The sequence below is a fragment of the Phalangium opilio genome, unplaced genomic scaffold (assembly GCF_054372755.1).
Source record: "Phalangium opilio isolate 3A_F unplaced genomic scaffold, DU_Popi_V2 ptg000095l_1, whole genome shotgun sequence".
Taxonomy (NCBI): domain Eukaryota; kingdom Metazoa; phylum Arthropoda; class Arachnida; order Opiliones; family Phalangiidae; genus Phalangium; species Phalangium opilio.
In genome coordinates this window covers 3,266,354-3,291,529 of record NW_028324200.1, presented here as the reverse complement: position 1 = coordinate 3,291,529, position 25,176 = coordinate 3,266,354, and the positions used below count along the sequence as shown (strand labels likewise).

At 41.4% G+C, this 25,176-nt stretch overlaps 3 protein-coding genes, 31 non-coding genes and 40 pseudogenes across 34 annotated transcripts; all 74 read right to left on the bottom strand.

The window, feature by feature from the left end:
- Window positions 1-50: 50 nt before the first annotated feature.
- Window positions 51-169, bottom strand: LOC149635508 (5S ribosomal RNA; annotated as a pseudogene).
- Window positions 170-300: 131 nt separating this feature from the next.
- On the bottom strand, window positions 301-419 carry LOC149635507 (5S ribosomal RNA). Its single transcript, XR_016373161.1, has one exon. It is a non-coding gene; the product is annotated as a 5S ribosomal RNA (ribosomal RNA).
- Window positions 420-549: 130 nt separating this feature from the next.
- Window positions 550-668, bottom strand: LOC149635506 (5S ribosomal RNA; annotated as a pseudogene).
- Window positions 669-799: 131 nt separating this feature from the next.
- LOC149635505 (5S ribosomal RNA) lies at window positions 800-918 on the bottom strand. Its single transcript, XR_016372890.1, has one exon. It is a non-coding gene; the product is annotated as a 5S ribosomal RNA (ribosomal RNA).
- A 131-nt stretch (window positions 919-1,049) lies between these two features.
- LOC149635504 (5S ribosomal RNA) lies at window positions 1,050-1,168 on the bottom strand. Its single transcript, XR_016373119.1, has one exon. It is a non-coding gene; the product is annotated as a 5S ribosomal RNA (ribosomal RNA).
- Window positions 1,169-1,299: 131 nt separating this feature from the next.
- Window positions 1,300-1,418, bottom strand: LOC149635503 (5S ribosomal RNA; annotated as a pseudogene).
- Window positions 1,419-1,557: 139 nt separating this feature from the next.
- LOC149635502 (5S ribosomal RNA) lies at window positions 1,558-1,676 on the bottom strand. The gene has a single exon (XR_016372514.1). It is a non-coding gene; the product is annotated as a 5S ribosomal RNA (ribosomal RNA).
- A 130-nt stretch (window positions 1,677-1,806) lies between these two features.
- LOC149635501 (5S ribosomal RNA) lies at window positions 1,807-1,925 on the bottom strand (annotated as a pseudogene).
- Window positions 1,926-2,056: 131 nt separating this feature from the next.
- LOC149635500 (5S ribosomal RNA) lies at window positions 2,057-2,175 on the bottom strand (annotated as a pseudogene).
- A 131-nt stretch (window positions 2,176-2,306) lies between these two features.
- On the bottom strand, window positions 2,307-2,425 carry LOC149635499 (5S ribosomal RNA; annotated as a pseudogene).
- A 131-nt stretch (window positions 2,426-2,556) lies between these two features.
- LOC149635498 (5S ribosomal RNA) lies at window positions 2,557-2,675 on the bottom strand. Its single transcript, XR_016372425.1, has one exon. It is a non-coding gene; the product is annotated as a 5S ribosomal RNA (ribosomal RNA).
- A 130-nt stretch (window positions 2,676-2,805) lies between these two features.
- On the bottom strand, window positions 2,806-2,924 carry LOC149635497 (5S ribosomal RNA; annotated as a pseudogene).
- Window positions 2,925-3,055: 131 nt separating this feature from the next.
- On the bottom strand, window positions 3,056-3,174 carry LOC149635496 (5S ribosomal RNA). Its single transcript, XR_016373451.1, has one exon. It is a non-coding gene; the product is annotated as a 5S ribosomal RNA (ribosomal RNA).
- A 131-nt stretch (window positions 3,175-3,305) lies between these two features.
- Window positions 3,306-3,424, bottom strand: LOC149635495 (5S ribosomal RNA). The gene has a single exon (XR_016373118.1). It is a non-coding gene; the product is annotated as a 5S ribosomal RNA (ribosomal RNA).
- A 131-nt stretch (window positions 3,425-3,555) lies between these two features.
- LOC149635494 (5S ribosomal RNA) lies at window positions 3,556-3,674 on the bottom strand. Its single transcript, XR_016373406.1, has one exon. It is a non-coding gene; the product is annotated as a 5S ribosomal RNA (ribosomal RNA).
- Window positions 3,675-3,805: 131 nt separating this feature from the next.
- LOC149635493 (5S ribosomal RNA) lies at window positions 3,806-3,924 on the bottom strand. Its single transcript, XR_016372809.1, has one exon. It is a non-coding gene; the product is annotated as a 5S ribosomal RNA (ribosomal RNA).
- Window positions 3,925-4,063: 139 nt separating this feature from the next.
- On the bottom strand, window positions 4,064-4,182 carry LOC149635492 (5S ribosomal RNA). The gene has a single exon (XR_016372513.1). It is a non-coding gene; the product is annotated as a 5S ribosomal RNA (ribosomal RNA).
- Window positions 4,183-4,312: 130 nt separating this feature from the next.
- On the bottom strand, window positions 4,313-4,431 carry LOC149635491 (5S ribosomal RNA; annotated as a pseudogene).
- A 131-nt stretch (window positions 4,432-4,562) lies between these two features.
- LOC149635490 (5S ribosomal RNA) lies at window positions 4,563-4,681 on the bottom strand. The gene has a single exon (XR_016372808.1). It is a non-coding gene; the product is annotated as a 5S ribosomal RNA (ribosomal RNA).
- A 454-nt stretch (window positions 4,682-5,135) lies between these two features.
- On the bottom strand, window positions 5,136-6,464 carry LOC149635489 (uncharacterized). The gene has a single exon (XM_089850940.1). It carries the CDS (start codon window positions 6,462-6,464, stop codon window positions 5,136-5,138), a length of 1,329 nt encoding a protein of 442 aa, XP_089707066.1.
- A 1,480-nt stretch (window positions 6,465-7,944) lies between these two features.
- On the bottom strand, window positions 7,945-8,826 carry LOC149635488 (uncharacterized). The gene has a single exon (XM_089850939.1). The coding sequence runs from the start codon at window positions 8,824-8,826 to the stop codon at window positions 7,945-7,947; it is 882 nt and encodes a 293-aa protein (XP_089707065.1).
- LOC149635487 (uncharacterized) lies at window positions 8,826-11,750 on the bottom strand. The gene has a single exon (XM_089850938.1). It carries the CDS (start codon window positions 11,748-11,750, stop codon window positions 8,826-8,828), a length of 2,925 nt encoding a protein of 974 aa, XP_089707064.1.
- A 481-nt stretch (window positions 11,751-12,231) lies between these two features.
- On the bottom strand, window positions 12,232-12,350 carry LOC149635486 (5S ribosomal RNA; annotated as a pseudogene).
- A 131-nt stretch (window positions 12,351-12,481) lies between these two features.
- LOC149635485 (5S ribosomal RNA) lies at window positions 12,482-12,600 on the bottom strand (annotated as a pseudogene).
- Window positions 12,601-12,729: 129 nt separating this feature from the next.
- On the bottom strand, window positions 12,730-12,848 carry LOC149635484 (5S ribosomal RNA; annotated as a pseudogene).
- A 131-nt stretch (window positions 12,849-12,979) lies between these two features.
- Window positions 12,980-13,098, bottom strand: LOC149635483 (5S ribosomal RNA; annotated as a pseudogene).
- A 131-nt stretch (window positions 13,099-13,229) lies between these two features.
- On the bottom strand, window positions 13,230-13,348 carry LOC149635482 (5S ribosomal RNA). Its single transcript, XR_016372807.1, has one exon. It is a non-coding gene; the product is annotated as a 5S ribosomal RNA (ribosomal RNA).
- Window positions 13,349-13,487: 139 nt separating this feature from the next.
- Window positions 13,488-13,606, bottom strand: LOC149635481 (5S ribosomal RNA). Its single transcript, XR_016373486.1, has one exon. It is a non-coding gene; the product is annotated as a 5S ribosomal RNA (ribosomal RNA).
- Window positions 13,607-13,744: 138 nt separating this feature from the next.
- Window positions 13,745-13,863, bottom strand: LOC149635480 (5S ribosomal RNA; annotated as a pseudogene).
- A 131-nt stretch (window positions 13,864-13,994) lies between these two features.
- Window positions 13,995-14,113, bottom strand: LOC149635479 (5S ribosomal RNA; annotated as a pseudogene).
- A 131-nt stretch (window positions 14,114-14,244) lies between these two features.
- LOC149635478 (5S ribosomal RNA) lies at window positions 14,245-14,363 on the bottom strand (annotated as a pseudogene).
- Window positions 14,364-14,493: 130 nt separating this feature from the next.
- On the bottom strand, window positions 14,494-14,612 carry LOC149635477 (5S ribosomal RNA). Its single transcript, XR_016373479.1, has one exon. It is a non-coding gene; the product is annotated as a 5S ribosomal RNA (ribosomal RNA).
- Window positions 14,613-14,739: 127 nt separating this feature from the next.
- LOC149635476 (5S ribosomal RNA) lies at window positions 14,740-14,858 on the bottom strand (annotated as a pseudogene).
- A 129-nt stretch (window positions 14,859-14,987) lies between these two features.
- Window positions 14,988-15,106, bottom strand: LOC149635475 (5S ribosomal RNA; annotated as a pseudogene).
- A 131-nt stretch (window positions 15,107-15,237) lies between these two features.
- Window positions 15,238-15,356, bottom strand: LOC149635474 (5S ribosomal RNA; annotated as a pseudogene).
- Window positions 15,357-15,488: 132 nt separating this feature from the next.
- On the bottom strand, window positions 15,489-15,607 carry LOC149635473 (5S ribosomal RNA). Its single transcript, XR_016372683.1, has one exon. It is a non-coding gene; the product is annotated as a 5S ribosomal RNA (ribosomal RNA).
- Window positions 15,608-15,736: 129 nt separating this feature from the next.
- Window positions 15,737-15,855, bottom strand: LOC149635472 (5S ribosomal RNA; annotated as a pseudogene).
- A 139-nt stretch (window positions 15,856-15,994) lies between these two features.
- On the bottom strand, window positions 15,995-16,113 carry LOC149635471 (5S ribosomal RNA; annotated as a pseudogene).
- Window positions 16,114-16,244: 131 nt separating this feature from the next.
- On the bottom strand, window positions 16,245-16,363 carry LOC149635470 (5S ribosomal RNA; annotated as a pseudogene).
- Window positions 16,364-16,494: 131 nt separating this feature from the next.
- LOC149635469 (5S ribosomal RNA) lies at window positions 16,495-16,613 on the bottom strand. The gene has a single exon (XR_016373449.1). It is a non-coding gene; the product is annotated as a 5S ribosomal RNA (ribosomal RNA).
- Window positions 16,614-16,745: 132 nt separating this feature from the next.
- Window positions 16,746-16,864, bottom strand: LOC149635468 (5S ribosomal RNA). Its single transcript, XR_016373448.1, has one exon. It is a non-coding gene; the product is annotated as a 5S ribosomal RNA (ribosomal RNA).
- Window positions 16,865-16,996: 132 nt separating this feature from the next.
- Window positions 16,997-17,115, bottom strand: LOC149635467 (5S ribosomal RNA; annotated as a pseudogene).
- A 131-nt stretch (window positions 17,116-17,246) lies between these two features.
- LOC149635466 (5S ribosomal RNA) lies at window positions 17,247-17,365 on the bottom strand (annotated as a pseudogene).
- A 129-nt stretch (window positions 17,366-17,494) lies between these two features.
- Window positions 17,495-17,613, bottom strand: LOC149635465 (5S ribosomal RNA; annotated as a pseudogene).
- A 131-nt stretch (window positions 17,614-17,744) lies between these two features.
- Window positions 17,745-17,863, bottom strand: LOC149635464 (5S ribosomal RNA). Its single transcript, XR_016373116.1, has one exon. It is a non-coding gene; the product is annotated as a 5S ribosomal RNA (ribosomal RNA).
- A 131-nt stretch (window positions 17,864-17,994) lies between these two features.
- Window positions 17,995-18,113, bottom strand: LOC149635463 (5S ribosomal RNA; annotated as a pseudogene).
- A 129-nt stretch (window positions 18,114-18,242) lies between these two features.
- Window positions 18,243-18,361, bottom strand: LOC149635462 (5S ribosomal RNA). Its single transcript, XR_016372615.1, has one exon. It is a non-coding gene; the product is annotated as a 5S ribosomal RNA (ribosomal RNA).
- Window positions 18,362-18,492: 131 nt separating this feature from the next.
- On the bottom strand, window positions 18,493-18,611 carry LOC149635461 (5S ribosomal RNA). Its single transcript, XR_016373019.1, has one exon. It is a non-coding gene; the product is annotated as a 5S ribosomal RNA (ribosomal RNA).
- A 131-nt stretch (window positions 18,612-18,742) lies between these two features.
- On the bottom strand, window positions 18,743-18,861 carry LOC149635460 (5S ribosomal RNA). Its single transcript, XR_016372579.1, has one exon. It is a non-coding gene; the product is annotated as a 5S ribosomal RNA (ribosomal RNA).
- A 131-nt stretch (window positions 18,862-18,992) lies between these two features.
- LOC149635459 (5S ribosomal RNA) lies at window positions 18,993-19,110 on the bottom strand (annotated as a pseudogene).
- Window positions 19,111-19,241: 131 nt separating this feature from the next.
- LOC149635458 (5S ribosomal RNA) lies at window positions 19,242-19,360 on the bottom strand (annotated as a pseudogene).
- Window positions 19,361-19,490: 130 nt separating this feature from the next.
- LOC149635457 (5S ribosomal RNA) lies at window positions 19,491-19,609 on the bottom strand (annotated as a pseudogene).
- Window positions 19,610-19,738: 129 nt separating this feature from the next.
- LOC149635456 (5S ribosomal RNA) lies at window positions 19,739-19,857 on the bottom strand. The gene has a single exon (XR_016372614.1). It is a non-coding gene; the product is annotated as a 5S ribosomal RNA (ribosomal RNA).
- A 132-nt stretch (window positions 19,858-19,989) lies between these two features.
- On the bottom strand, window positions 19,990-20,108 carry LOC149635455 (5S ribosomal RNA; annotated as a pseudogene).
- A 135-nt stretch (window positions 20,109-20,243) lies between these two features.
- LOC149635454 (5S ribosomal RNA) lies at window positions 20,244-20,362 on the bottom strand. Its single transcript, XR_016373466.1, has one exon. It is a non-coding gene; the product is annotated as a 5S ribosomal RNA (ribosomal RNA).
- A 131-nt stretch (window positions 20,363-20,493) lies between these two features.
- LOC149635453 (5S ribosomal RNA) lies at window positions 20,494-20,612 on the bottom strand (annotated as a pseudogene).
- A 131-nt stretch (window positions 20,613-20,743) lies between these two features.
- On the bottom strand, window positions 20,744-20,861 carry LOC149635452 (5S ribosomal RNA; annotated as a pseudogene).
- A 131-nt stretch (window positions 20,862-20,992) lies between these two features.
- LOC149635451 (5S ribosomal RNA) lies at window positions 20,993-21,111 on the bottom strand (annotated as a pseudogene).
- Window positions 21,112-21,242: 131 nt separating this feature from the next.
- Window positions 21,243-21,361, bottom strand: LOC149635450 (5S ribosomal RNA). Its single transcript, XR_016373017.1, has one exon. It is a non-coding gene; the product is annotated as a 5S ribosomal RNA (ribosomal RNA).
- Window positions 21,362-21,490: 129 nt separating this feature from the next.
- On the bottom strand, window positions 21,491-21,609 carry LOC149635449 (5S ribosomal RNA). The gene has a single exon (XR_016372578.1). It is a non-coding gene; the product is annotated as a 5S ribosomal RNA (ribosomal RNA).
- Window positions 21,610-21,740: 131 nt separating this feature from the next.
- LOC149635448 (5S ribosomal RNA) lies at window positions 21,741-21,858 on the bottom strand (annotated as a pseudogene).
- Window positions 21,859-21,989: 131 nt separating this feature from the next.
- Window positions 21,990-22,108, bottom strand: LOC149635447 (5S ribosomal RNA; annotated as a pseudogene).
- Window positions 22,109-22,238: 130 nt separating this feature from the next.
- LOC149635446 (5S ribosomal RNA) lies at window positions 22,239-22,357 on the bottom strand (annotated as a pseudogene).
- Window positions 22,358-22,486: 129 nt separating this feature from the next.
- On the bottom strand, window positions 22,487-22,605 carry LOC149635445 (5S ribosomal RNA). Its single transcript, XR_016373105.1, has one exon. It is a non-coding gene; the product is annotated as a 5S ribosomal RNA (ribosomal RNA).
- A 131-nt stretch (window positions 22,606-22,736) lies between these two features.
- On the bottom strand, window positions 22,737-22,855 carry LOC149635444 (5S ribosomal RNA). Its single transcript, XR_016373016.1, has one exon. It is a non-coding gene; the product is annotated as a 5S ribosomal RNA (ribosomal RNA).
- Window positions 22,856-22,986: 131 nt separating this feature from the next.
- LOC149635443 (5S ribosomal RNA) lies at window positions 22,987-23,105 on the bottom strand (annotated as a pseudogene).
- A 138-nt stretch (window positions 23,106-23,243) lies between these two features.
- LOC149635442 (5S ribosomal RNA) lies at window positions 23,244-23,362 on the bottom strand. Its single transcript, XR_016373114.1, has one exon. It is a non-coding gene; the product is annotated as a 5S ribosomal RNA (ribosomal RNA).
- A 131-nt stretch (window positions 23,363-23,493) lies between these two features.
- On the bottom strand, window positions 23,494-23,612 carry LOC149635441 (5S ribosomal RNA). The gene has a single exon (XR_016372961.1). It is a non-coding gene; the product is annotated as a 5S ribosomal RNA (ribosomal RNA).
- A 136-nt stretch (window positions 23,613-23,748) lies between these two features.
- Window positions 23,749-23,867, bottom strand: LOC149635440 (5S ribosomal RNA; annotated as a pseudogene).
- A 139-nt stretch (window positions 23,868-24,006) lies between these two features.
- LOC149635439 (5S ribosomal RNA) lies at window positions 24,007-24,125 on the bottom strand (annotated as a pseudogene).
- A 130-nt stretch (window positions 24,126-24,255) lies between these two features.
- On the bottom strand, window positions 24,256-24,374 carry LOC149635438 (5S ribosomal RNA; annotated as a pseudogene).
- A 129-nt stretch (window positions 24,375-24,503) lies between these two features.
- On the bottom strand, window positions 24,504-24,622 carry LOC149635437 (5S ribosomal RNA). Its single transcript, XR_016372613.1, has one exon. It is a non-coding gene; the product is annotated as a 5S ribosomal RNA (ribosomal RNA).
- Window positions 24,623-24,753: 131 nt separating this feature from the next.
- LOC149635436 (5S ribosomal RNA) lies at window positions 24,754-24,872 on the bottom strand. The gene has a single exon (XR_016373015.1). It is a non-coding gene; the product is annotated as a 5S ribosomal RNA (ribosomal RNA).
- A 131-nt stretch (window positions 24,873-25,003) lies between these two features.
- LOC149635435 (5S ribosomal RNA) lies at window positions 25,004-25,122 on the bottom strand (annotated as a pseudogene).
- Between the last annotated feature and the right edge of the window lie 54 nt (window positions 25,123-25,176).

Sequence of the window (25,176 nt, the reverse complement as noted above, 5' to 3'; positions counted from 1 at the left end):
TTGCTTTTCTCATATCCGGTGGATTTTAAAAAAGTAAACTACACTGTAAAAGACAACGGCACGCAGTGTTCCTAATTGGTCTCCCTCCCAAGTTTTGTATGCGCTTGACGCTGCTTAATTTCGGTGATCGGACGAGAACCGGTGTTTTCAGCGTGATATGGCCGTCGCCGAGATCTTTAGTTAGTTATTCGAAGTTAAAACTAATTTGACAAATTACCCTTCTGCATGTTTGAAAAAAAAGAAACTCTGTTTGCTTTTCTCATATCTGGTGGATTTTAAAAAAGGAAACTACATTGTAAAAGACAACGGCACGCAGTGTTCCTAAGTGGTCTCCCTCCCAAGTACTGACTGCGCTCTACGCTGCTTAACTTCGGTGATCGGACGAGAACCGGTGTTTTCAGCGTGATATGGCCGTTGCCGAGAACTTTAATTAGTTATTCGAATTTAAAACTAATTTGGCAAATTACCCTTCTGCATGTTTGAAAAAAAGAAACTCTGTTTGCTTTTCTCATATCTGGTGGATTATAAAAAAGGAAACTAAACTGTAAAAGACAACGGCACGCAGTGTTCCTAAGTGGTCTCCCTCCCAAGTACTGACTGCGCTTGACGCTGCTTAATTTCGGTGATCGGACGAGAACCGGTGTTTTCAGCGTGATATGGCCGTTGCCGAGAACTTTAGTTAGTTATTCGAATTTAAAACTAATTTGACAAATTACCCTTCTGCATGTTTGAAAAAAAAGAAACTCTGTTTGCTTTTCTCATATCTGGTGGATTATAAAAAAGGAAACTAAACTGTAAGAGACAACGGCACGCAGTGTTCCTAAGTGGTCTCCCTCCCAAGTACTGACTGCGCTCGACGCTGCTTAACTTCGGTGATCGGACGAGAACCGGTGTTTTCAGCGTGATAACGCCGTTGCCGAGAACTTTAGTTAGTTATTCGAATTTAAAACTAATTTGACAAATTACCCTTCTGCATGTTTGAAAAAAAAGAAACTCTGTTTGCTTTTCTCATATCTGGTGGATTATAAAAAAGGAAACTAAACTGTAAGAGACAACGGCACGCAGTGTTCCTAAGTGGTCTCCCTCCCAAGTACTGACTGCGCTCGACGCTGCTTAACTTCGGTGATCGGACGAGAACCGGTGTTTTCAGCGTGATATGGCCGTTGCCGAGAACTTTAGTTAGTTATTCTAATTTAAAACTAATTTGACAAATTACCCTTCTGCATGTTTGAAAAAAAAGAAACTCTGTTTGCTTTTCTCATATCTGGTGGATTTTAAAAAAGGAAACTACACTGTAAAAGACAACGGCACGCAGTGTTCCTAAGTGGTCTCCCTCCCAAGTTCTAACTGCGCTCGACGCTGCTTAACTTCGGTGATCGGACGATAACCGGTGTTTTTAGCGTGATATGGCCGTTGCCGAGAACTTAAGTTAGTTATTCGAATTTAAAACTAATTTGACAAATTACCCTTCTGCATGTTTTCAAAAAATAAAAAAAAGAAACTCTGTTTGCTTTTCTCATATCTGGTAGATTTTAAAAAAGGAAACTAAACTGTAAAAGACAACGGCACGCAGTGTTCCTAAGTGGTCTCCCTCCCAAGTACTGACTGCGCACGACGCTGCTTAACTTCGGTGATCGGACGAGAACCGGTGTTTTCAGCGTGATATGGCCGTTGCCGAGAACTTTAGTTAGTTATTCGAATTTAAAACTAATTTGACAAATTACCCTTCTGCATGTTTGAAAAAAAGAAACTCTGTTTGCTTTTCTCATATCTGGTGGATTTGAAAAAAGGAGACTACACTGTAAAAGACAACGGCACGCAGTGTTCTTAATTGGTCTCCCTCCCAAGTACTGACTGCGCTTGACGCTGCTTAATTTCGGTGATCGGACGAGAACCGGTGTTTTCAGCGTGATATGGCCGTCGCCGAGATCTTTAATTAGTTATTCGAATTTAAAACTAATTTGACAAATTACCCTTCTGCATGTTTGAAAAAAAAGAAACTCTGTTTGCTTTTCTCATATCCGGTGGATTTTAAAAAAGTTAACTACACTGTAAAAGACAACGGCACGCAGTGTTCCTAATTGGTCTCCCTCCCAAGTTTTGTATGCGCTTGACGCTGCTTAATTTCGGTGATCGGACGAGAACCGGTGTTTTCAGCGTGATATGGCCGTCGCCGAGATCTTTAGTTAGTTATTCGAAGTTAAAACTAATTTGACAAATTACCCTTCTGCATGTTTGAAAAAAAAGAAACTCTGTTTGCTTTTCTCATATCCGGTGGATTTTAAAAAAGTTAACTACACTGTAAAAGACAACGGCACGCAGTGTTCCTAATTGGTCTCCCTCCCAAGTTTTGTATGCGCTTGACGCTGCTTAATTTCGGTGATCGGACGAGAACCGGTTTTTTCAGCGTGATATGGCCGTCGCCGAGATCTTTAGTTAGTTATTCGAAGTTAAAACTAATTTGACAAATTACCCTTCTGCATGTTTGAAAAAAAAGAAACTCTGTTTGCTTTTCTCATATCTGGTGGATTTTAAAAAAGGAAACTACATTGTAAAAGACAACGGCACGCAGTGTTCCTAAGTGGTCTCCCTCCCAAGTACTGACTGCGCTCTACGCTGCTTAACTTCGGTGATCGGACGAGAACCGGTGTTTTCAGCGTGATATGGCCGTTGCCGAGAACTTTAGTTAGTTATTCGAATTTAAAACTAATTTGGCAAATTACCCTTCTGCATGTTTGAAAAAAAGAAACTCTGTTTGCTTTTCTCATATCTGGTGGATTATAAAAAAGGAAACTAAACTGTAAAAGACAACGGCACGCAGTGTTCCTAAGTGGTCTCCCTCCCAAGTACTGACTGCGCTTGACGCTGCTTAATTTCGGTGATCGGACGAGAACCGGTGTTTTCAGCGTGATATGGCCGTTGCCGAGAACTTTAGTTAGTTATTCGAATTTAAAACAAATTTGACAAATTACCCTTCTGCATGTTTGAAAAAAAAGAAACTCTGTTTGCTTTTCTCGTATCTGGTGGATTTTAAAAAAGGAAACTACATTGTAAAAGACAACGGCACGCAGTGTTCCTAAGTGGTCTCCCTCCCAAGTACTGACTGCGCTCTACGCTGCTTAACTTCGGTGATCGTACGAGAACCGGTGTTTTCAGCGTGATATGGCCGTTGCCGAGAACTTTAGTTAGTTATTCGAATTTAAAACTAATTTGACAAATTACCCTTCTGCATGTTTGAAAAAAAAGAAACTCTGTTTGCTTTTCTCATATCTGGTGGATTATAAAAAAGGAAACTAAACTGTAAGAGACAACGGCACGCAGTGTTCCTAAGTGGTCTCCCTCCCAAGTACTGACTGCGCTCGACGCTGCTTAACTTCGGTGATCGGACGAGAACCGGTGTTTTCAGCGTGATATGGCCGTTGCCGAGAACTTTAGTTAGTTATTCGAATTTAAAACTAATTTGACAAATTACCCTTCTGCATGTTTGAAAAAAAAGAAACTCTGTTTGCTTTTCTCATATCTGGTGGATTATAAAAAAGGAAACTAAACTGTTAGAGACAACGGCACGCAGTGTTCCAAAGTGGTCTCCCTCCCAAGTACTGACTGCGCTCGACGCTGCTTAACTTCGGTGATCGGACGAGAACCGGTGTTTTCAGCGTGATATGGCCGTTGCCGAGAACTTTAGTTAGTTATTCGAATTTAAAACTATTTTGACAAATTACCCTTCTGCATGTTTGAAAAAAAAGAAACTCTGTTTGCTTTTCTCATATCTGGTGGATTTTAAAAAAGGAAACTACACTGTAAAAGACAACGGCACGCAGTGTTCCTAAGTGGTCTCCCTCCCAAGTTCTAACTGCGCTCGACGCTGCTTAACTTCGGTGATCGGACGAGAACCGGTGTTTTCAGCGTGATATGGCCGTTGCCGAGAACTTAAGTTAGTTATTCGAATTTAAAACTAATTTGACAAATTACCCTTCTGCATGTTTTCAAAAAATAAAAAAAAGAAACTCTGTTTGCTTTTCTCATATCTGGTAGATTTTAAAAAAGGAAACTAAACTGTAAAAGACAACGGCACGCAGTGTTCCTAAGTGGTCTCCCTCCCAAGTACTGACTGCGCACGACGCTGCTTAACTTCGGTGATCGGACGAGAACCGGTGTTTTCAGCGTGATATGGCCGTTGCCGAGAACTTTAGTTAGTTATTCGAATTTAAAACTAATTTGACAAATTACCCTTCTGCATGTTTGAAAAAAAGAAACTCTGTTTGCTTTTCTCATATCTGGTGGATTTTAAAAAAGGAGACTACACTGTAAAAGACAACGGCACGCAGTGTTCTTAATTGGTCTCCCTCCCAAGTACTGACTGCGCTTGACGCTGCTTAATTTCGGTGATCGGACGAGAACCGGTGTTTTCAGCGTGATATGGCCGTCGCCGAGATCTTTAATTAGTTATTCGAATTTAAAACTAATTTGACAAATTACCCTTCTTCATGTTTGAAAGATAAGAAAATCTGTTTGCTTTTCTCATATCTGGTGGATTTTAAAAAAGGAAACTACACTGTAAAAGACAACGGCACGCAGTGTTCCTAAGTGGTCTCCCTCCCAAGTTCTAACTGCGCTCGACGCTGCTTAACTTCGGTGATCGGACGAGAACCGGTGTTTTCAGCGTGATATGGCCGTTGCCGAGAACTTTAGTTAGTTATTCGAATTTAAAACTAATTTGACAAATTACCCTTCTGCATGTTTGAAAAAAAAGAAACTCTGTTTGTTCGTGAACTAGTCGAATAGGCCTACCGGACAACTTGCGCGGACGACTTGACACGGTAAAAGGTTATAATTAGCCTGGACGCGGTTGTGGTGTCTGACGACAAGAAAGCGAACTTGGTTAACTAAACATAAACAATTTATTTAACTAATGGTAAAAACTAAGCGAAGTGCCCGGACGGCGACTACAAAACCAATACCCTTTTGATATTAAGTTATCTGATTATATAGTACGAACAAAAAATTAATTCTAAAAATGTAGACTAACAAACAAACGATAAAAAATAGGTTTACAAAATTGGTATCTTTTTTATGTAATATCATTTTTTCCGATCGGAACATTCTCCCGGCCTTGATACGTTAGTAGCAAACTTTCAGGGCTCATCTTCATGGTCGAACGGTAGAAGGCATAGCTTGACGATGGGTCGTTTGATTTCACCTTTGGTGGTCCGTAAGGTAACGACCCGAGTATAGCCGTCTTGTCCCGGAAAAATTTCGATCACTCTGGCCAAAGGCCAATTTCCGGGTGAGGTAACGTCTGATTTGACCAAGACCATGTCCCCAACTTCGATATTGCGTTGCGGTTTCATCCATTTGGGTCGTTGTTGAAGTCTAGTTACGTACTCCCGAAGCCAGCGTTTATGGACATCCTGCTTTAGCTTCTGGAGTAGCTGCCATCGGTTAAGTCGGTTCATAGGTAGGTGAGATAAGTCAGGATCCGGTATTGCTTGAAGAGATTCTCCAATTAGGAAGTGACCTGGAGTGAGAACATTAAGATCGGTGGGATCCGATGAAAGCGGAGTTAACGGTCTTGAATTTAGGCAACCCTCTATCTGTGTGACTACGGTTGAGAACTCTTCGTAGGTCAGTCTGGTGTTACCAATGACTCGATGTAGGTGGTATTTTACCGACTTGACGCCGGCCTCCCATAGTCCGCCAAAATGTGGGGCTCCGGCAGGGTTAAAATGCCATGTTATGCCCTGTGCGGAAAGATGATCTGCGACAGCTGCATTGTGTGGATTTGACTGAATCAGTTTCATAAATTCCTTTAGTTCCTTGGCGGCCCCAACGAAGGTCGTTCCACAGTCGCTATATATATCGCTAGGCTTCCCACGTCTTGAAGTGAATCGGCGCAATGCTGCCAGAAAGGCTTCGGTGGTTTGTGATGAGACAATTTCAAGATGTAGTGCCTTCGTCACGAAGCATACAAAAAGGGATAAGTAAGCCTTGTAGGATGTCTTGCTTCTCGGAGTGATTGGACGAAGATAAAAGGGTCCTGCGTAGTCAACGCCAGTTCTCGCAAATGCTCGGCAGTATTGAACTCGAGCCCTTGGTAGATCACCCATCATCTGGTTAGCGGTGGCGGCACGATATCTGGTGCAGACTGCACATTTCCGAATTTGGTGTCTTACTGCATCTCTTCCTCGAATGATCCAATACTTTAATGATAGGATGCTCTGAACCATCTGAGTACCAGCATGCAGGTTTTGGGTATGGGCCTCTTGAATGACCATCTCCGTAAATTTGTGATGTCTCGGTAGCAGAATTGGACGCTTTGTGGCTGTATCGAGATCTGCGTGTTTAAGTCTTCCTCCTACACGGAGGACCCCGATGGAATCCAAGACAGGATGTAGACATAGTAGTTTGCTTCGCTTCGGCAACGGATTACTCTGGCGTAAGGACTCTATCTCTTCCGGAAACATGTAGGCTTGGACTATCTTCACTAATGTGAGCAACGCGTTCTCTAATTATATAAAAAAGGACTTGGTTTGCCCAAGCCTGAAAAACAAAACGATAAGAGTTTTTTCCAGTTGACTGAAGCGCGGATATTTTATTTTTCTATATAATTTTAAAGACAATCCGTATTTTACTACTCTTTAGAATTTAATTCAATCTCCTGATATTACTGGTAATGGATTTATTTCCTATAAATTAATGGAAATAAAAAATTACTTATCTCAGATTTTTCAGGATAAAATTTTACGAAAATGGAATTGTTGAAAAATCTGAGATAAGTAATTTTTTATTTCAATTAATTTATAGGAAATAAATCCATTACCAGTAAAATCAGGAGATTGAATTAAATTCTAAAGAGTAGTAAAATACGGATTGTCTTTAAAATTATATAGAAAAATAAAATATCCGCGCTTCAGTCAACTGGAAAAAACTCTTATCGTTTTGTTTTTCAGGCTTGGGCAAACCAAGTCCTTTTTTATATAATATCTGTTCCTTCAGTCTGCATTTGTATTAATCTATTATAAAACAATTTTTTGCTTGAAATGCGAAATTTTTCACTTCTAGGACGAGGTTAAAAATGGTTCTACACTTCAACTAATTCTTATAAGATACGGCTCACAATTCGTTTTAGAACCCGAGCTTAATAGTCAACTTCAAAACCAACATCCTGCCACGATTTTTAAACTAACAAATCCGTATCTTTTACAGTCCACTCTACGATTACAATTATCCATGACATTGCGTTCACTGCCCTTGTACGTTTACAGTGAGTGGCACCGTGGCCAGTTGATTTAATTAAAATACCTAGGCCACAGGTCCAGTTTAAAAAAAATCCTTATTTCCAACACTGATCCATCTATCCTTATGCCTTACTGAAGGCTACAGTGAAATATCCATGAAGCGTAAGCTTCTATTATAAATCCATGGCATAAGTAAGGCAACTTAAGCCTTGGTCAAAACTAACATCTAAAATATAAATTAAAAAGGTATCTTAAGTATAAAATTTCAACCGAGACACATAATTAAACGAAAAATAGACCCGCCAGAGAAATTTTTAATAAATATTGTGTTATATTTATTGAAAAATATCAAGTTAAAGTTTCAAGGCGGTGAAAGGGCAAATTAGCGTCGTCTACTGTAGAGTAATGAACAATTAGCGTCGTCTGCTGTAGAATAATCTTTTGAGGTACTTACATTTTTAATTAAATTAACATACTTAGACTTAATTAATTTTGATGAAACTTGAAAAAGGCACACCTTGAATAGTTACTTGTTAATTTGAAAGTATTCCGAAACGTAACTTCGCTTTAGTTTTTAAATGATTCGATGTACAGGAGCACCAAAAACCCCATGTTATTCCTACGGGAAAATCTGCGAAAATCTGTGAATTTTCATTTAACATTACGGGAGGGTGTGGGATCTTATCTAGAAGGGCCTACCGGCCCTCTAGAATTCCATGCTTGTCAAGGGACCAGAAAGTATTACGGCTTTGAAGTTGGGGTCTTGTCTCTTCCGGTAATTGTTCAGGCCATTATGTTTGAAACGAAGTATCCATGCTGTTATGCGTCGTAGTCGCAGAAGCGTAGAGAACCGTGTAAAGATGTCGTTATTAACAATTATTCCTATGGTCATAATGACGATTTTTTCTTCTTCTTCGATGGCTGTGGCATTCGTCTTGGAATCCGAAATGGATGGAGTTGGCCACGGCTCCCGACTGGATAGCCATAGAGGTCCCTTCCACCAGAGTTTATGGTTTAGTAGCTCGGGCACTGATACTCCTCTGGAGGCTGCATCAGCTGGATTCTCAAGTCCGGGAACATGATGCCAGTGTGATACCGGAATTATCTCTTGAATTCTTGAAACCCGGTTTGCGACAAACGTCTTCCATCGACGTGGACAAGAGGACAGCCAACATAATACGATCGTCGAATCTGTCCAAGCTTTAACTTGATTGAAGTTCAGATTTAAGGACTCTTGAACTGTTTCCATGAGATCCGCAAGGAGCAATGCACCACAGAGCTCCATCCTCGGGATTGATATCGCTTTATTTGCCGGAGCCACTCTTGTCTTTGCTGTGAGTAATGAAATGTGGACATTTCCAGCTTGATCGACCGATCTCAGATATACCACTCCAGCGTATGCTTTCTCGGATGCATCCGAAAATCCGTGAAGTTCGAGAACGGATATCTCAGGTAAAGAATGCATCCATCGGTCTATTCGAAGATCTTGAATGTTTATAATGGAATTCTTGAAATCCGCCCATAATGTTTGAACTCCTACGGAAGTTTCGGCATCCCAATCGATTTTCTCCTTCCATACATCCTGCATCAAGATTTTCGGCGAATAATGATGGGGGCAAGCCAACCCATGGGATCGAAGATCTTCGATATTTCGGAAAGTAGAGTCCTCTTCGTAAGAGGTAACTGACAGGGCGCAGGTTGTACTTTGAACAGGAACTGATCTTTCCTCGTATCCCAGTAAAGTCCGAGTGTCTTGACAAGAGCATCGTCATCCATCGCTAGTATGTTCTTGGAATCTTGTAACTCAGGCGGTACTTCTGTTAAACAATCAGGGTCGTTTGAGGCAAATTTACTGAGTCGGAAACCGGCACCATCGCACAGTGAGCGAATCTGGTATATAGCGATCTTGGTTTGTGTTGCGGTTTGTCCTCCGCTCATTACATCGTCCATGTAAAAATCCCTTTTGATAATCGCAGCTCCCAACGGATGTTCATGTAACCCCGTGTCGCCCAACTCCTGCAATACTCGAGTTGCCAAGTAGGGTGCCGAGGCTGTTCCATAGGTTACAGTGTTCAATTGGAATTCTTGAACAGGAGCCTTGGGTGTCGACCGCCACAGTATGCATTGCAGATTTCGTTGTTCTGGGACTACTAGTATCTGGCGGTACATTTTCATGATGTCAGCGACAAAGGCAATACGATGTATTCTGAACCGCATGACAATGGCATATAGCGAATCTTGGACCACTGGACCCACGAGTTGAGCGTCGTTGAAGGAGAATCCAGAGGTGGTCTTAGAAGATGCATCGAAGACCACTCGGAATTTACAGGTTTGGTTCCAATCTTTCATTACATAGTGATGAGGAATATAGACTCTTGCAGACTTCTTTTGGTTCTCTGGCAAGATCTTCGACATATGTCCCAACTCTTCGTACTGTTCCATGAATCCTTCGTATAAGGCTTTCAACTCCGGGCGTGCGTCGATCTTCCTTTCAATTTGGTAGAATCTTCTCAGGGCTATCTCGCGCGAAGATCCAAGAGGAATCGTTGGCTCTTTCATTGGTATGCGTACCACGAATCTTCCGGCTGGATCTCGGTAATGGAACTTTAGAAAATCCTCCTCGCAAGCTTTTTCTTCCGGCGTCATGACTTGTGTCTTTGGCACTTGTTCAATCGCCCAAAATTGATTCAGGGTTTCTTCGAGTGTGAGAGTATGATGAAGGTGTACTCTAGGTTGGTCAATGCTCGTCGGCCCGGAAACCAGCCATCCTAGCTTGGAATTGATCGCATCCGGAGAAAAGGCATCCTTGGTTCGTTTCCCATTTAAAAGGAGTTTGAAAAATACGTCAGCACCCAACAGTACATCAATGTCGCCAGGGATGTTAAACTCGGGATCCGCCAGTCGCAGCTTCCTGAGATGAGGCCAATTGCTTGTATCATATTTTCGTAAAGGTAGCTGACATGTGATTTTCTTCAATACATAAGCGTTGACGCAAAACCTTTCTGACGTTGTGTCCTCGAAGAATGGTTTGAAATGAACCTGAGTAAGTCCTCTAGCTCGACCGAGTTGCGTCGCACCTAGGCCTACTACTTCCGTCTGGACTTTCTTTCGTGCGAGGCCCAGTCTCGCCATGCACGCTTCGGAGATGCACGATACAGTCGATCCGCCATCCAATAGAGCTCGAACTTGAAGGGCTGTCTCTTGCGCAGTTTTTACTTTGATTACAGCGGTAGCTAGTATGGAATCATCCCTTGCACAGACGGCGTCCTGGACATGAAAATTCTGCGCCTGGCTTGGTTGTTGTCTATCGGACTCTTTTGTATTGGATGGTTGACTACTTGACTCTTTGTCTGGTTTCTCAACTTCCACGTGAAGAAGGGAGTGATGCTTTTTATCGCAGGTCTTGCAGTATTTTTCCAGTGGACATTCTTTCACTCTATGTCCCGTCCGAAGGCAGTTGAAACAAAGGTTCGATTGCTGTACTAATGATCGCCTTTCGTGGACCTTCATAGCGGACAGTCTTGGGCATCGGAAATTGAAATGATTGGCGGAACAGAACGTACATTTACCATCTGAGGACGATGCTCCAGTTCTGGTGTGCAAGGTCACTGGGTTCCTCGTGACGTGAGGATTGCGACCGGATGATGATGCCGCCAAGGAGCGCGCTCTTTGTTCAATAAATTCCAGCAGATCGCTTGATTTTGGTATCTCTGTGTTCTTGAGACAAAGTTCCCATTGCTCCTTAGAGGACGGATCTAACTTCTGGGTTAGAAGGAACACCAGAACGGCATCCCATTTATTCGCTATCGGAAGAGTGTCGAGAGCTCTGGTACATTCCATCGCCGCATCCACGATCGATCGTAAGGCATTTGAGTTGCTGGTTGGTATCATGGGCAGCGAGCAGAATCGTCTCATAATGGCAAAGTAGAGTTCTCTGTTGTTTTCGAACCTCTTGGTGACCGTATCCCAAGCAATGGTGTAATTGGCATCAGAAATGGTGAGTGATTTGATTAGATTTACGGCGTTTCCGGTTAAACTTGACTTGAGATAGGTAAATTTCTGGGCATCTGATAATTCTTGATTGTTGTGGATGGCAGTGAGGTACATGTCCCGGAATGATATCCAATTATGTATTTCTCCCGCGAACGTTGGGAGGTTGATTTTAGGTAATTTGATCTCCGAATGTGACCCTACAGACAACTGACGTGTCGAGATTGGAACCATAGTGGCTAGCATAGATTTAAGTGTGCATTTCGAATTCGTATACAACGTGAATAAGTCATCCCATTTCCGTTCATGCAGGCCAGCATTTTCAGCGTCCAACGAGACCACCTTGACATGCGCATCATCGATGACTTGCCACGACTTGTCCACTTCTTCCAGAAAAAATTCCAATTGCTGTTGATTAAGAGGAGTCTTGGCATGTGTTTGAACTCTGTTGCTGATGTTGTTCAGACCCAATTCGCCTTTATTCCGTTCCGCAGTGGCTTTCTCCAGAGCGGTTACTGGCATTGTGAACGTCCGCAGTGGTGATCAACCCAACGACCAGCTTTCCACGTAATTAAGCCGACACTGACGATCCGGCTCGACGGACCATAAATGTTCGTGAACTAGTCGAATAGGCCTACCGGACAACTTGCGCGGACGACTTGACACGGTAAAAGGTTATAATTAGCCTGGACGCGGTTGTGGTGTCTGACGACAAGAAAGCGAACTTGGTTAACTAAACATAAACAATTTATTTAACTAATGGTAAAAACTAAGCGAAGTGCCCGGACGGCGACTACAAAACCAATACCCTTTTGATATTAAGTTATCTGATTATATAGTACGAACAAAAAATTAATTCTAAAAATGTAGACTAACAAACAAACGATAAAAAATAGGTTTACAAAATTGGTATCTTTTTTATGTAATATCATTTTTTCCGATCGGAACACTGTTTGCTTTTCTCATATCTGGTGGATTTTAAAAAAGGAAACTACACTGTAAAAGACAACGGCACGCAGTTTTCCTAATTGGTCTCCCTCCCAAGTACTGACTGCGCTTGACGCTGCTTAATTTCGGTGATCGGACGAGAACCGGTGTTTTCAGCGTGATATGGCCGTTGCCGAGAACTTTAGTTAGTTATTCGAATGTAAAACTAATTTGACAAATAACCCTTCTGCATGATTGAAAAAAAAGAAACTCTGTTTGCTTTTCTCATATCTGGTGGATTTTAAAAAAGGAAACTAAACTGTAAAAGACAACGGCACGCAGTGTTCCTAAGTGGTCTCCCTCCCAAGTACTGACTGCGCTTGACGCTGCTTAATTTCGGTGATCGGACGAGAACCGGTGTTTTTAGCGTGATATGGCCGTTGCCGAGAACTTTAGTTAGTTATTCGAATGTAAAACTAATTTGACAAATAACCCTTCTGCATGATTGAAAAAAAAGAAACTCTGTTTGCTTTTCTCATATCTGGTGGATTTTAAAAAAAAAATACACTGTAAAAGACAACGGCACGCAGTGTTCCTAATTGTTCTCCCTCCCAAGTACTGACTGCGCTTGACGCTGCTTAATTTCGGTAATCGGACGAGAACCGGTGTTTTCAGCGTGATATTGTCGTCGCCGAGATCTTTCGTTAGTTATTCGAATTTAAAACTAATTTGACAAATTACCCTTCTGCATGTTTGAAAAAAAGGAAACTCTGTTTGCTTTTCTCATATCTGGTGGATTTTAAAAAAGGAAACTACACTGTAAAAGACAACGGCACGCAGTGTTCCTAATTGGTCTCCCTCCCAAGTACTGACTGCGCTTGACGCTGCTTAATTTCGGTGATCGGACGAGAACCGGTGTTTTCAGCGTGATATGGCCGTCGCCGAGATCTTTAGTTAGTTATTCGAATTTAAAACTAATTTGACAAATTACCCTTCTTCATGTTTGAAAGATAAGAAAATCTGTTTGCTTTTCTCATATCTGGTGGATTTTAAAAAAGGAAACTACACTGTAAAAGACAACGGCACGCAGTGTTCCTAAGTGGTCTCCCTCCCAAGTTCTAACTGCGCTCGACGCTGCTTAACTTCGGTGATCGGACGAGAACCGGTGTTTTCAGCGTGATATGGCCGTTGCCGAGAACTTTAGTTAGTTATTCGAATTTAAAACTAATTTGACAAATTACCCTTCTGCATGTTTTCAAAAAATAAAAAAAAGAAACTCTGTTTGCTTTTCTCATATCTGGTAGATTTTAAAAAAGGAAACTAAACTGTAAAAGACAACGGCACGCAGTGTTCCTAAGTGGTCTCCCTCCCAAGTACTGACTGCGCTCGACGCTGCTTAACTTCGGTGATCTGACGAGAACCGGTGTTTTCAGCGTGATATGGCCGTTGCCGAGAACTGTGGTTAATTATTCGAATTAAAAACTAATTAGACAAATTACCCTTCAGCATTTTTTCAAAAAATAAAAAAAGAAACACTGTTTGCTTTTCTCATATCTGGTGGATTTTAAAAAAGGGAACTAAACTATAAAAGACAACGGCACACAGTGTTCCTAATTGGTCTCCCTCCCAATTACTGACTGCGCTTGACGCTGCTTAATTTCGGTGATCGGACGAGAACCAGTGTTTTCAGCGTGATATGGCCGTTGCCGAGAACTTTAGTTAGTTATTCGAATGTAAAACTAATTTGACAAATAACCCTTCTGCATGTTTGAAAAAAAAGAAACTCTGTTTGCTTTTCTCATATCTGGTGGATTTTAAAAAAGGAAACTACACTGTAAAAGACAACGGCACGCAGTGTTCCTAATTGGTCTCCCTCCCAAGTACTGACTGCGCTTGACGCTGCTTAATTTCGGTGATCGGACGAGAACCGGTGTTTTCAGCGTGATATTGTCGTCGCCGAGATCTTTAGTTAGTTATTCGAATTTAAAACTAATTTGACAAATTACCCTTCTGCATGTTTGAAAAAAAAGAAACTCTGTTTGCTTTTCTCATATCTGGTGGATTTTAAAAAAGGAAACTAAACTGTAAAAGACAACGGCACGCAGTGTTCCTAAGTGGTCTCCCTCCCAAGTACTGACTGCGCTTGACGCTGCTTAATTTCGGTGATCGGACGAGAACCGGTGTTTTCAGCGTGATATGGCCGTTGCCGAGAACTCTAGTTAGTTATTCGAATTTAAAACTAATTTGACAAATTACCCTTCTGCATGTTTGAAAAAAAGAAACTCTGTTTGCTTTTCTCATATCTGGTGGATTATAAAAAAGGAAACTAAACTGTAAAAGACAACGGCACGCAGTGTTCCTAAGTGGTCTCCCTCCCAAGTACTGACTGCGCTCGACGCTGCTTAACTTCGGTGATCGGACGAGAACCGGTGTTTTCAGCGTGATATGGCCGTCGCCGAGATTTTTAGTTATTCGAATTTAAAACTAATTTGACAAGTTACCCTTCTTCATGTTTGAAAGATAAGAAAATCTGTTTGCTTTTCTCATATCTGGTGGATTTTAAAAAAGGAAACTACACTGTAAAAGACAACGGCACGCAGTGTTCCTAAGTGGTCTCCCTCCCAAGTACAGACTGCGCTAGACGCTGCTTAACTTCGGTTATCGGACGAGAACCGGTGTTTTCAGCGTGATATTGCCGTTGCCGAGAGCTTTAGTTAGTTATTCGAATTTAAAACTAATTTGACAAATTACCCTTCTGCATGTTTGAAAAAAAAAACTCAGTTTGCTTTTCTCATATCTGGTGGATTTTAAAAAAGGAAACTACACTGTAAAAGACAACGGCACGCAGTGTTCCTAAGTGGTCTCCCTCCCAAGTACTGACTGCGCTTGACGCTGCTTAATTTCGGTGATCGGACGAGAACCGGTGTTTTCAGCGTGATATGGCCGTCGCCGAGATCTTTAGTTAGTTATTCGAATTTAAAACTAATTTGACAAATTACCCTTCTGCATGTTTGAAAGATAAGAAACTCTGTTTGCTTTTCTCATATCTGGTGGATTTTAAAAAAGGAAACTAAACTGTAAAAGACAACGGCACGCAGTGTTCCTAAGTGGTCTCCCTCCCAAGTACTGACTGCGCTTGACGCTGCTTAATTTCGGTGATCGGTCGAGAACCGGTGTTTTCAGCGTGATATGGCCGTTGCCAAGAACTTTAGTTAGTTATTCGAATTTAAAACTAATTTGACAAATTACCATTCTGCATGTTTGAAAAAAAAAGAAACTCTGTTTGCTTTTCTCATATCTGGTGGATTTTAAAAAAGGAAACGACACTGTAAAAGACAACGGCACGCAGTGTTCCTAAGTGGTCTCCCTCCCAAGTACTGACTGCGCTCGACGCTGCTTAACTTCGGTGATCGGACGAGAACCGTTGTTTTCAGCGTGATATGGCCGTTGCCGAGAACTCTAGTTAGTTATTCGAATTTAAAACTAATTTGACATATTACCCTTCTGCATGTTTGAAAAAAAAGAAACTGTTTGCTTTTCTCATATCTGGTGGATTTTAAAAAAGGAAACTACACTGTTAAAGACAACGGCACGCTGTGTTCCTAATTGGTCTCCCTCCCAAGAACTGACTGCGCTTGACGCTGCTTAATTTCGGTGATCGGACGAGAACCGGTGTTTTCAGCGTGATATGGCCGTTGCCGAGAACTGTGGTTAATTATTCGAATTAAAAACTAATTAGACAAATTACCCTTCTGCATTTTTTCAAAAAATAAAAAAAAGAAACTCTGTTTGCTTTTCTCATATCTGGTGGATTTTAAAAAAGGAAACTAAACTGTAAAAGACAACGGCACGCAGTGTTCCTAATTGGTCTCCCTCCCAAGTACTGACTGCTCTCGACGCTGCTTAATTTCGGTGATCGGACGAGAACCGGTGTTTTCAGAGTGATATGGCCGTCGCCGAGATCTTTAGTTAGTTATTCGAATTTAAAAATAATTTGCCAAATTACCCTTCTGCATTTTTGAAAGATAAGAAACTCTGTTTGCTTTTCTCATATCTGGTGGATTTTAAAAAAGGGAACTAAACTGTAAAAGACAACGGCACGCAGTGTTCCTAATTGGTCTCCCTCCCAAGTACTGACTTTGCTTGACGCTGCTTAATTTCGGTGATCGGACGAGAACCGGTGTTTTCAGAGTGATATGGCCGTCGCCGAGATCTTTAGTTAGTTATTCGAATTTAAAACTAATTTGACAAATTTCCCTTCTGCATGTTTGAAAAAAAAGAAACTCTGTTTGCTTTTCTCATATCTGGTGGATTTTAAAAAAGGAAACTACACTGTAAAAGACAACGGCACGCAGTGCTCCTAAGTGGTCTCCCTCCCAAGTACTGACTGCGCTCGACGCTGCTTAACTTCGGTGATCGGACGAGAACCGGTGTTTTCAGCGTGATATGGCCGTTGCCGAGAACTTTAGTTAGTTATTCGAATTTATAACTAATTTGACAAATTACCCTTCTGCATGTTTGAAAAAAAAAGAAACTCTGTTTGCTTTACTCATATCTGGTGGATTTTAAAAAAGGAAACTACACTGTAAAAGACAACGGCACGCAGTGCTCCTAAGTGGTCTCCCTCCCAAGTACTGACTGCGCTCGACGCTGCTTAACTTCGGTGATCGGACGAGAACCGGTGTTTTCAGCGTGATATGGCCGTTGCCGAGAACTTTAGTTAGTTATTCGAATTTAAAACTAATTTGACAAATTACCCATCTGCATGTTTGAAAAAAAAAGAAACTCTGTTTGCTTTTCTCATATCTGGTGGATTTTAAAAAAGGAAACTAAACTGTAAAAGACAACGGCACGCAGTGTTCCTAAGTGGTCTCCCTCCCAAGTACTGACTGCGCTCGACGCTGCTTAATTTCGGTGATCGGACGAGAACCGGTGTTTTCAGAGTGATATGGCCGTCGCCGAGATCTTTAGTTAGTTATTCGAATTTAAAACTAATTTGACAAATAACCCTTCTGCATGTTTGAAAGATAAGAAACTCTGTTTGCTTTTCTCATATCTGGTGGATTTTAAAAAAGGAAACTACACTGTAAAAGACAACGGCACGCAGTGTTCCTAAGTGGTCTCCCTCCCAAGTACTGACTGCGCTCGACGCTCCTTAACTTCGGTGATCGGACGAGAACCGGTGTTTTCAGCGTGATATGCCCGTTGCCGAGAACTCTAGTTAGTTATTCGAATTTAAAACTAATTTGACAAATTACCCTTCTGCATGTTTGAAAAAAAAGAAACTGTTTGCTTTTCTCATATCTGGTGGATTTTAAAAAAGGAAACTACACTGTAAAAGACAACGGCACGCAGTGTTCCTAATTGGTCTCCCTCCCAAGTACTGACTGCGCTTGACGCTGCTTAATTTCGGTGATCGGACGAGAACCGGTGTTTTCAGCGTGATATGGCCGTCGCCGAGATCTTTAGTTAGTTATTCGAATTTAAAACTAATTTGACAAATTACCCTTCTTCATGTTTGAAAGATAAGAAAATCTGTTTGCTTTTCTCATATCTGGTGGATTTTAAAAAAGGAAACTACACTGTAAAAGACAACGGCACGCAGTGTTCCTAAGTGGTCTCCCTCCCAAGTACTGACTGCGCTCGACGCTGCTTAACTTCGGTGATCGGACGAGAACCGGTGTTTTCAGCGTGATATGGCCGTTGCCGAGAACTTTAGTTAGTTATTCGAATTTAAAACTAATTTGACAAATTACCCATCTGCATGTTTGAAAAAAAAGAAACTCTGTTTGCTTTTCTCATATCTGGTGGATTTTAAAAAAGGAAACTACACTGTAAAAGACACCGGCACGCAATGTTCCAAATTGGTCTCCCTCCCAAGTACTGACTTTGCCTGACGCGGCTTAATTTCGGTGATCGGACGAGAACCGGTGTTTTCAGCGTGATATGGCCGTTGCCGAGAACTTTAGTTAGTTATTCGAATTTAAAACTAATTTGACAAATTACCCTTCTGCATGTTTGAAAAAAAGAAACTCTGTTTGCTTTTCTCCTATCTGTTGGATTTAAAAAAGGAAACTAAACTGTAAAAGACAACGGCACGCAGTGTTCCTAAGTGGTCTCCCTCTCAAGTACAGACTGCGCTCGACGCTGCTTAACTTCGGTGATCGGACGAGAACCGGTGTTTTCAGCGTGATATGGCCGTTGCCGAGAGCTTTAGTTAGTTATTCGAATTTAAAACTAATTTGACAAATTACCCTTCTGCATGTTTGAAAAAAAAGAAACTCTGTTTGCTTTTCTCTTATCTGGTGGATTTTAAAAAAGGAAACTACACTGTAAAAGACAACGGCACGCAGTGTTCCTAAGTGGTCTCCCTCCCACGTACTGACTGCGCTCGACGCTACTTAACTTCGGTGATCGGACGAGAACCGGTGTTTTCAGCGTGATATGGCCGTTGCCGAGAACTTTAGTTAGTTATTCGAATTTAAAACTAATTTGACAAATTACCCTTCTGCATGTTTGAAAAAAAAGAAACTCTGTTTGCTTTTCTCATATCTGGTGGATTTTAAAAAAGGAAACTAAACTGTAAAAGACAACGGCACGCAGTGTTCCTAAGTGGTCTCCCTCCCACGTACTGACTGCGCTCGACGCTGCTTAACTTCGGTGATCGGACGAGAACCGGTGTTTTCAGCGTGATATGGCCGTTGCCGAGAACTTTAGTTAGTTATTCGAATTTAAAACTAGTTTGACAAATTACCCTTCTGCATGTTTGAAAAAAAAGAAACTCTGTTTGCTTTTCTCATATCTGGTGGATTTTAAAAAAGGAAACGACACTGTAAAAGACAACGGCACGCAGTGTTCCTAAGTGGTCTCCCTCCCAAGTACTGACTGCGCTCGACGCTGTGTACTTCGGTGATCGGACGAGAACCGGTGTTTTCAGCGTGATATGGCCGTTGCCGAGAACTTTAGTTAGTTATTCGAATTTAAAACTAATTTGACAAATTACCCTTCTGCATGTTTGAAAGATAAGAAACTCTGTTTGCTTTTCTCATATCTGGTGGATTTTAAAAAAGGAAACTACACTGTAAAAGACAACGGCACGCAATGTTCCTAATTGGTCTCCCTCCCAAGTACTGACTTTGCCTGACGCTGCTTAATTTCGGTGATCGGACGAGAACCGGTGTTTTCAGCGTGATATGGCCGTTGCCGAGAACTTTAGTTAGTTATTCGAATTTAAAACTAATTTGAAAAAAACCCTTCTGCATGTTTGAAAAAAAAGAAACTCTGTTTGCTTTTCTCATATCTGGTGGATTTTAAAAAAGGAAACTACACTGTAAAAGACAACGGCACGCAGTGTTCCTAATTGGTCTCCCTCCCACGTACTGACTGCGCTCGACGCTACTTAACTTCGGTGATCGGACGAGAACCGGTGTTTTCAGCGTGATATGGCCGTTGCCGAGAACTTTAGTTAGTTATTCGAATTTAAAACTAATTTGACAAATTACCCTTCTGCATGTTTGAAAAAAAGAAACTCTGTTTGCTTTTCTCCTATCTGTTGGATTTAAAAAAGGAAACTAAACTGTAAAAGACAACGGCACGCAGTGTTCCTAAGTGGTCTCCCTCTCAAGTACAGACTGCGCTCGACGCTGCTTAACTTCGGTGATCGGACGAGAACCGGTGTTTTCAGCGTGATATGGCCGTTGCCGAGAGCTTTAGTTAGTTATTCGAATTTAAAACTAATTTGACAAATTACCCTTCTGCATGTTTGAAAAAAAAGAAACTCTGTTTTGCTTTTCTCTTATCTGGTGGATTTTAAAAAAGGAAACTACACTGTAAAAGACAACGGCACGCAGTGTTCCTAAGTGGTCTCCCTCCCACGTACTGACTGCGCTCGACGCTACTTAACTTCGGTGATCGGACCAGAACCGGTGTTTTCAGCGTGATATGGCCGTTGCCGAGTAATTTAGTTAATAATTCGAATTTAAAACTAATTAGACAAATTACCCTTCTCCATGTTTTTTTTAAAAAAAAGAAACTCTCTTTGCTTTTCTCATATCTGTTGGATTTTAAAAAAGGAAAATAAAGTGTAAAAGACAACGGCACGCAGTGTTCCTAAGTGGTCTCCCTCCAGAGTACTGACTGCGCTCGACGCTGCTTAACTTCGGTGATCGGACGAGAACCGGTGTTTTCAGCGTGATATGGCCGTTGCCGAGAACTTTAGTTAGTTATTCGAATTTAAAACTAGTTTGACAAATTACCCTTCTGCATGTTTGAAAAAAAGGAAACTCTGTTTGCTTTTCTCATATCTGGTGGATTTTAAAAAAGGAAACTAAATTGTAAAAGACAACGGCACGCAGTGTTCCTAAGTGGTCTCCCTCCCACGTACTGACTGCGCTCGACGCTGCTTAATTTCGGTGATCGGACGAGAACCGGTGTTTTCAGATTGATATGGCCGTCGCCGAGATCTTTAGTTAGTTATTCGAATTTAAAACTAGTTTGACAAATTACCCTTCTGCATGTTTGAAAAAAAAGAAACTCTGTTTGCTTTTCTCATATCTGGTGGATTTTAAAAAAGGAAACGACACTGTAAAAGACAACGGCACGCAGTGTTCCTAAGTGGTCTCCCTCCCAAGTACTGACTGCGCTCGACGCTGTGTACTTCGGTGATCGGACGAGAACCGGTGTTTTCAGCGTGATATGGCCGTTGCCGAGAACTTTAGTTAGTTATTCGAATTTAAAACTAATTTGACAAATTACCCTTCTGCATGTTTGAAAGATAAGAAACTCTGTTTGCTTTTCTCATATCTGGTGGATTTTAAAAAAGGAAACTACACTGTAAAAGACAACGGCACGCAATGTTCCTAATTGGTCTCCCTCCCAAGTACTGACTTTGCCTGACGCTGCTTAATTTCGGTGATCGGACGAGAACCGGTGTTTTCAGCGTGATATGGCCGTTGCCGAGAACTTTAGTTAGTTATTCGAATTTAAAACTAATTTGAAAAAAAACCCTTCTGCATGTTTGAAAAAAAAGAAACTCTGTTTGCTTTTCTCATATCTCGTGGATTTTAAAAAAGGAAACTACACTGTAAAAGACAACGGCACGCAGTGTTCCTAAGTGGTCTCCCTCCCACGTACTGACTGCGCTCGACGCTACTTAACTTCGGTGATCGGACGAGAACCGGTGTTTTCAGCGTGATATGGCCGTTGCCGAGAACTTTAGTTAGTTATTCGAATTTAAAACTAATTTGACAAATTACCCTTCTGCATGTTTGAAAAAAAGAAACTCTGTTTGCTTTTCTCCTATCTGTTGGATTTAAAAAAGGAAACTAAACTGTAAAAGACAACGGCACGCAGTGTTCCTAAGTGGTCTCCCTCCCACGTACTGACTGCGCTCGACGCTGCTTAACTTCGGTGATCGGACGAGAACCGGTGTTTTCAGCGTGATATGGCCGTTGCCGAGAACTTTAGTTAGTTATTCGAATTTAAAACTAGTTTGACAAATTACCCTTCTGCATGTTTGAAAAAAAAGAAACTCTGTTTGCTTTTCTCATATCTGGTGGATTTTAAAAAAGGAAACGACACTGTAAAAGACAACGGCACGCAGTGTTCCTAAGTGGTCTCCCTCCCAAGTACTGACTGCGCTCGACGCTGTGTACTTCGGTGATCGGACGAGAACCGGTGTTTTCAGCGTGATATGGCCGTTGCCGAGAACTTTAGTTAGTTATTCGAATTTAAAACTAATTTGACAAATTACCCTTCTGCATGTTTGAAAGATAAGAAACTCTGTTTGCTTTTCTCATATCTGGTGGATTTTAAAAAAGGAAACTACACTGTAAAAGACAACGGCACGCAATGTTCCTAATTGGTCTCCCTCCCAAGTACTGACTTTGCCTGACGCTGCTTAATTTCGGTGATCGGACGAGAACCGGTGTTTTCAGCGTGATATGGCCGTTGCCGAGAACTTTAGTTAGTTATTCGAATTTAAAACTAATTTGAAAAAAACCCTTCTGCATGTTTGAAAAAAAAGAAACTCTGTTTGCTTTTCTCATATCTGGTGGATTTTAAAAAAGGAAACTACACTGTAAAAGACAACGGCACGCAGTGTTCCTAATTGGTCTCCCTCCCACGTACTGACTGCGCTCGACGCTACTTAACTTCGGTGATCGGACGAGAACCGGTGTTTTCAGCGTGATATGGCCGTTGCCGAGAACTTTAGTTAGTTATTCGAATTTAAAACTAATTTGACAAATTACCCTTCTGCATGTTTGAAAAAAAGAAACTCTGTTTGCTTTTCTCCTATCTGTTGGATTTAAAAAAGGAAACTAAACTGTAAAAGACAACGGCACGCAGTGTTCCTAAGTGGTCTCCCTCTCAAGTACAGACTGCGCTCGACGCTGCTTAACTTCGGTGATCGGACGAGAACCGGTGTTTTCAGCGTGATATGGCCGTTTCCGAGAGCTTTAGTTAGTTATTCGAATTTAAAACTAATTTGACAAATTACCCTTCTGCATGTTTGAAAAAAAAGAAACTCTGTTTGCTTTTCTCATATCTGGTGGATTTTAAAAAAGGAAACTACACTGTAAAAGACAACGGCACGCAGTGTTCCTAAGTGGTCTCCCTCCCACGTACTGACTGCGCTCGACGCTACTTAACTTCGGTGATCGGACGAGAACCGGTGTTTTCAGCGTGATATGGCCGTTGCCGAGAGCTTTAGTTAGTTATTCGAATTTAAAACTAATTTGACAAATTACCCTTCTGCATGTTTGAAAAAAAAGAAACTCTGTTTGCTTTTCTCATATCTGGTGGATTTTAAAAAAGGAAACTACACTGTAAAAGACAACGGCACGCTGTGTTCCTAATTGGTCTCCCTCCCAAGTACTGACTGCGGTTGACGCTGCTTAATTTCGGTGATCGGACGAGAACCTGTGTTTTCAGCGTGATATGGCCGTTGCCGAGAACTGTGGTTAATTATTCGAATTAAAAACTAATTAGACAAATTACCCTTCTGCATTTTTTCTAAAAATAAAAAAAGAAACTCTGTTTGCTTTTCTCATATCTGGTGGATTTTAAAAAAGGGAACTAAACTGTAAAAGACAACGGCACGCAGTGTTCCTAAGTGGTCTCCCTCCCAAGTACTGACTGCGCTCGACGCTGCTTAACTTCGGTGATCGGACGAGAACCGGTGTTTTCAGCGTGATATGGCCGTTGCCGAGAACTTTAGTTAGTTATTCGAATTTAAAACTAATTTGACAAATTACCCTTCTGCATGTTTGAAAAAAAAGAAACTCTGTTTGCTTTTCTCATATCTGGTGGATTTTAAAAAAGGAAACTAAACTGTAAAAGACAACGGCACGCAGTGTTCCTAAGTGGTCTCCCTCCCACGTACTGACTGCGCTCGACGCTGCTTAACTTCAGTGATCGGACGAGAACCGGTGTTTTCAGCGTGATATGGCCGTTGCCGAGAAATTTAGTTAATAATTCGAATTTAAAACTAATTAGACAAATTACCCTTCTCCATGTTTTTTTTAAAAAAAAAGAAACTCTCTTTGCTTTTCTCATATCTGTTGGATTTTAAAAAAGGAAAATAAAGTGTAAAAGACAACGGCACGCAGTGTTCCTAAGTGGTCTCCCTCCAGAGTACTGACTGCGCTCGACGCTGCTTAACTTCGGTGATCGGACGAGAACCGGTGTTCTCAGCGTGATATGGCAGTTGCCGATAACTGTGGTTAGTTATTCGAATTTAAAACTAATTAGACAAATTACCCTTCTGCATGTTTTCAAAAAATAAAAAAAAGAAACTCTGTTTGCTTTTCTCATATCTGGTGGATTTTAAAAAAGGAAACTAAACTGTAAAAGACAACGGCACGCAGTGTTCCTAAGTGGTCTCCCTCCCAAGTACTGACTGCGCTTGACGCTGCTTAATTTCGGTGATCGGACGAGAACCGGTGTTTTCAGCGTGATATGGCCGTTGCCGAGAACTTTAGTTAGTTATTCGAATTTAAAACTAATTTGAAAAAAACCCTTCTGCATGTTTGAAAAAAAAGAAACTCTGTTTGCTTTTCTCATATCTGGTGGATTTTAAAAAAGGAAACTACACTGTAAAAGACAACGGCACGCAGTGTTCCTAATTGGTCTCCCTCCCACGTACTGACTGCGCTCGACGCTACTTAACTTCGGTGATCGGACGAGAACCGGTGTTTTCAGCGTGATATGGCCGTTGCCGAGAACTTTAGTTAGTTATTCGAATTTAAAACTAATTTGACAAATTACCCTTCTGCATGTTTGAAAAAAAGAAACTCTGTTTGCTTTTCTCCTATCTGTTGGATTTAAAAAAGGAAACTAAACTGTAAAAGACAACGGCACGCAGTGTTCCTAAGTGGTCTCCCTCTCAAGTACAGACTGCGCTCGACGCTGCTTAACTTCGGTGATCGGACGAGAACCGGTGTTTTCAGCGTGATATGGCCGTTGCCGAGAGCTTTAGTTAGTTATTCGAATTTAAAACTAATTTGACAAATTACCCTTCTGCATGTTTGAAAAAAAAGAAACTCTGTTTGCTTTTCTCATATCTGGTGGATTTTAAAAAAGGAAACTACACTGTAAAAGACAACGGCACGCAGTGTTCCTAAGTGGTCTCCCTCCCACGTACTGACTGCGCTCGACGCTACTTAACTTCGGTGATCGGACGAGAACCGGTGTTTTCAGCGTGATATGGCCGTTGCCGAGAGCTTTAGTTAGTTATTCGAATTTAAAACTAATTTGACAAATTACCCTTCTGCATGTTTGAAAAAAAAGAAACTCTGTTTGCTTTTCTCATATCTGGTGGATTTTAAAAAAGGAAACTACACTGTAAAAGACAACGGCACGCTGTGTTCCTAATTGGTCTCCCTCCCAAGTACTGACTGCGGTTGACGCTGCTTAATTTCGGTGATCGGACGAGAACCTGTGTTTTCAGCGTGATATGGCCGTTGCCGAGAACTGTGGTTAATTATTCGAATTAAAAACTAATTAGACAAATTACCCTTCT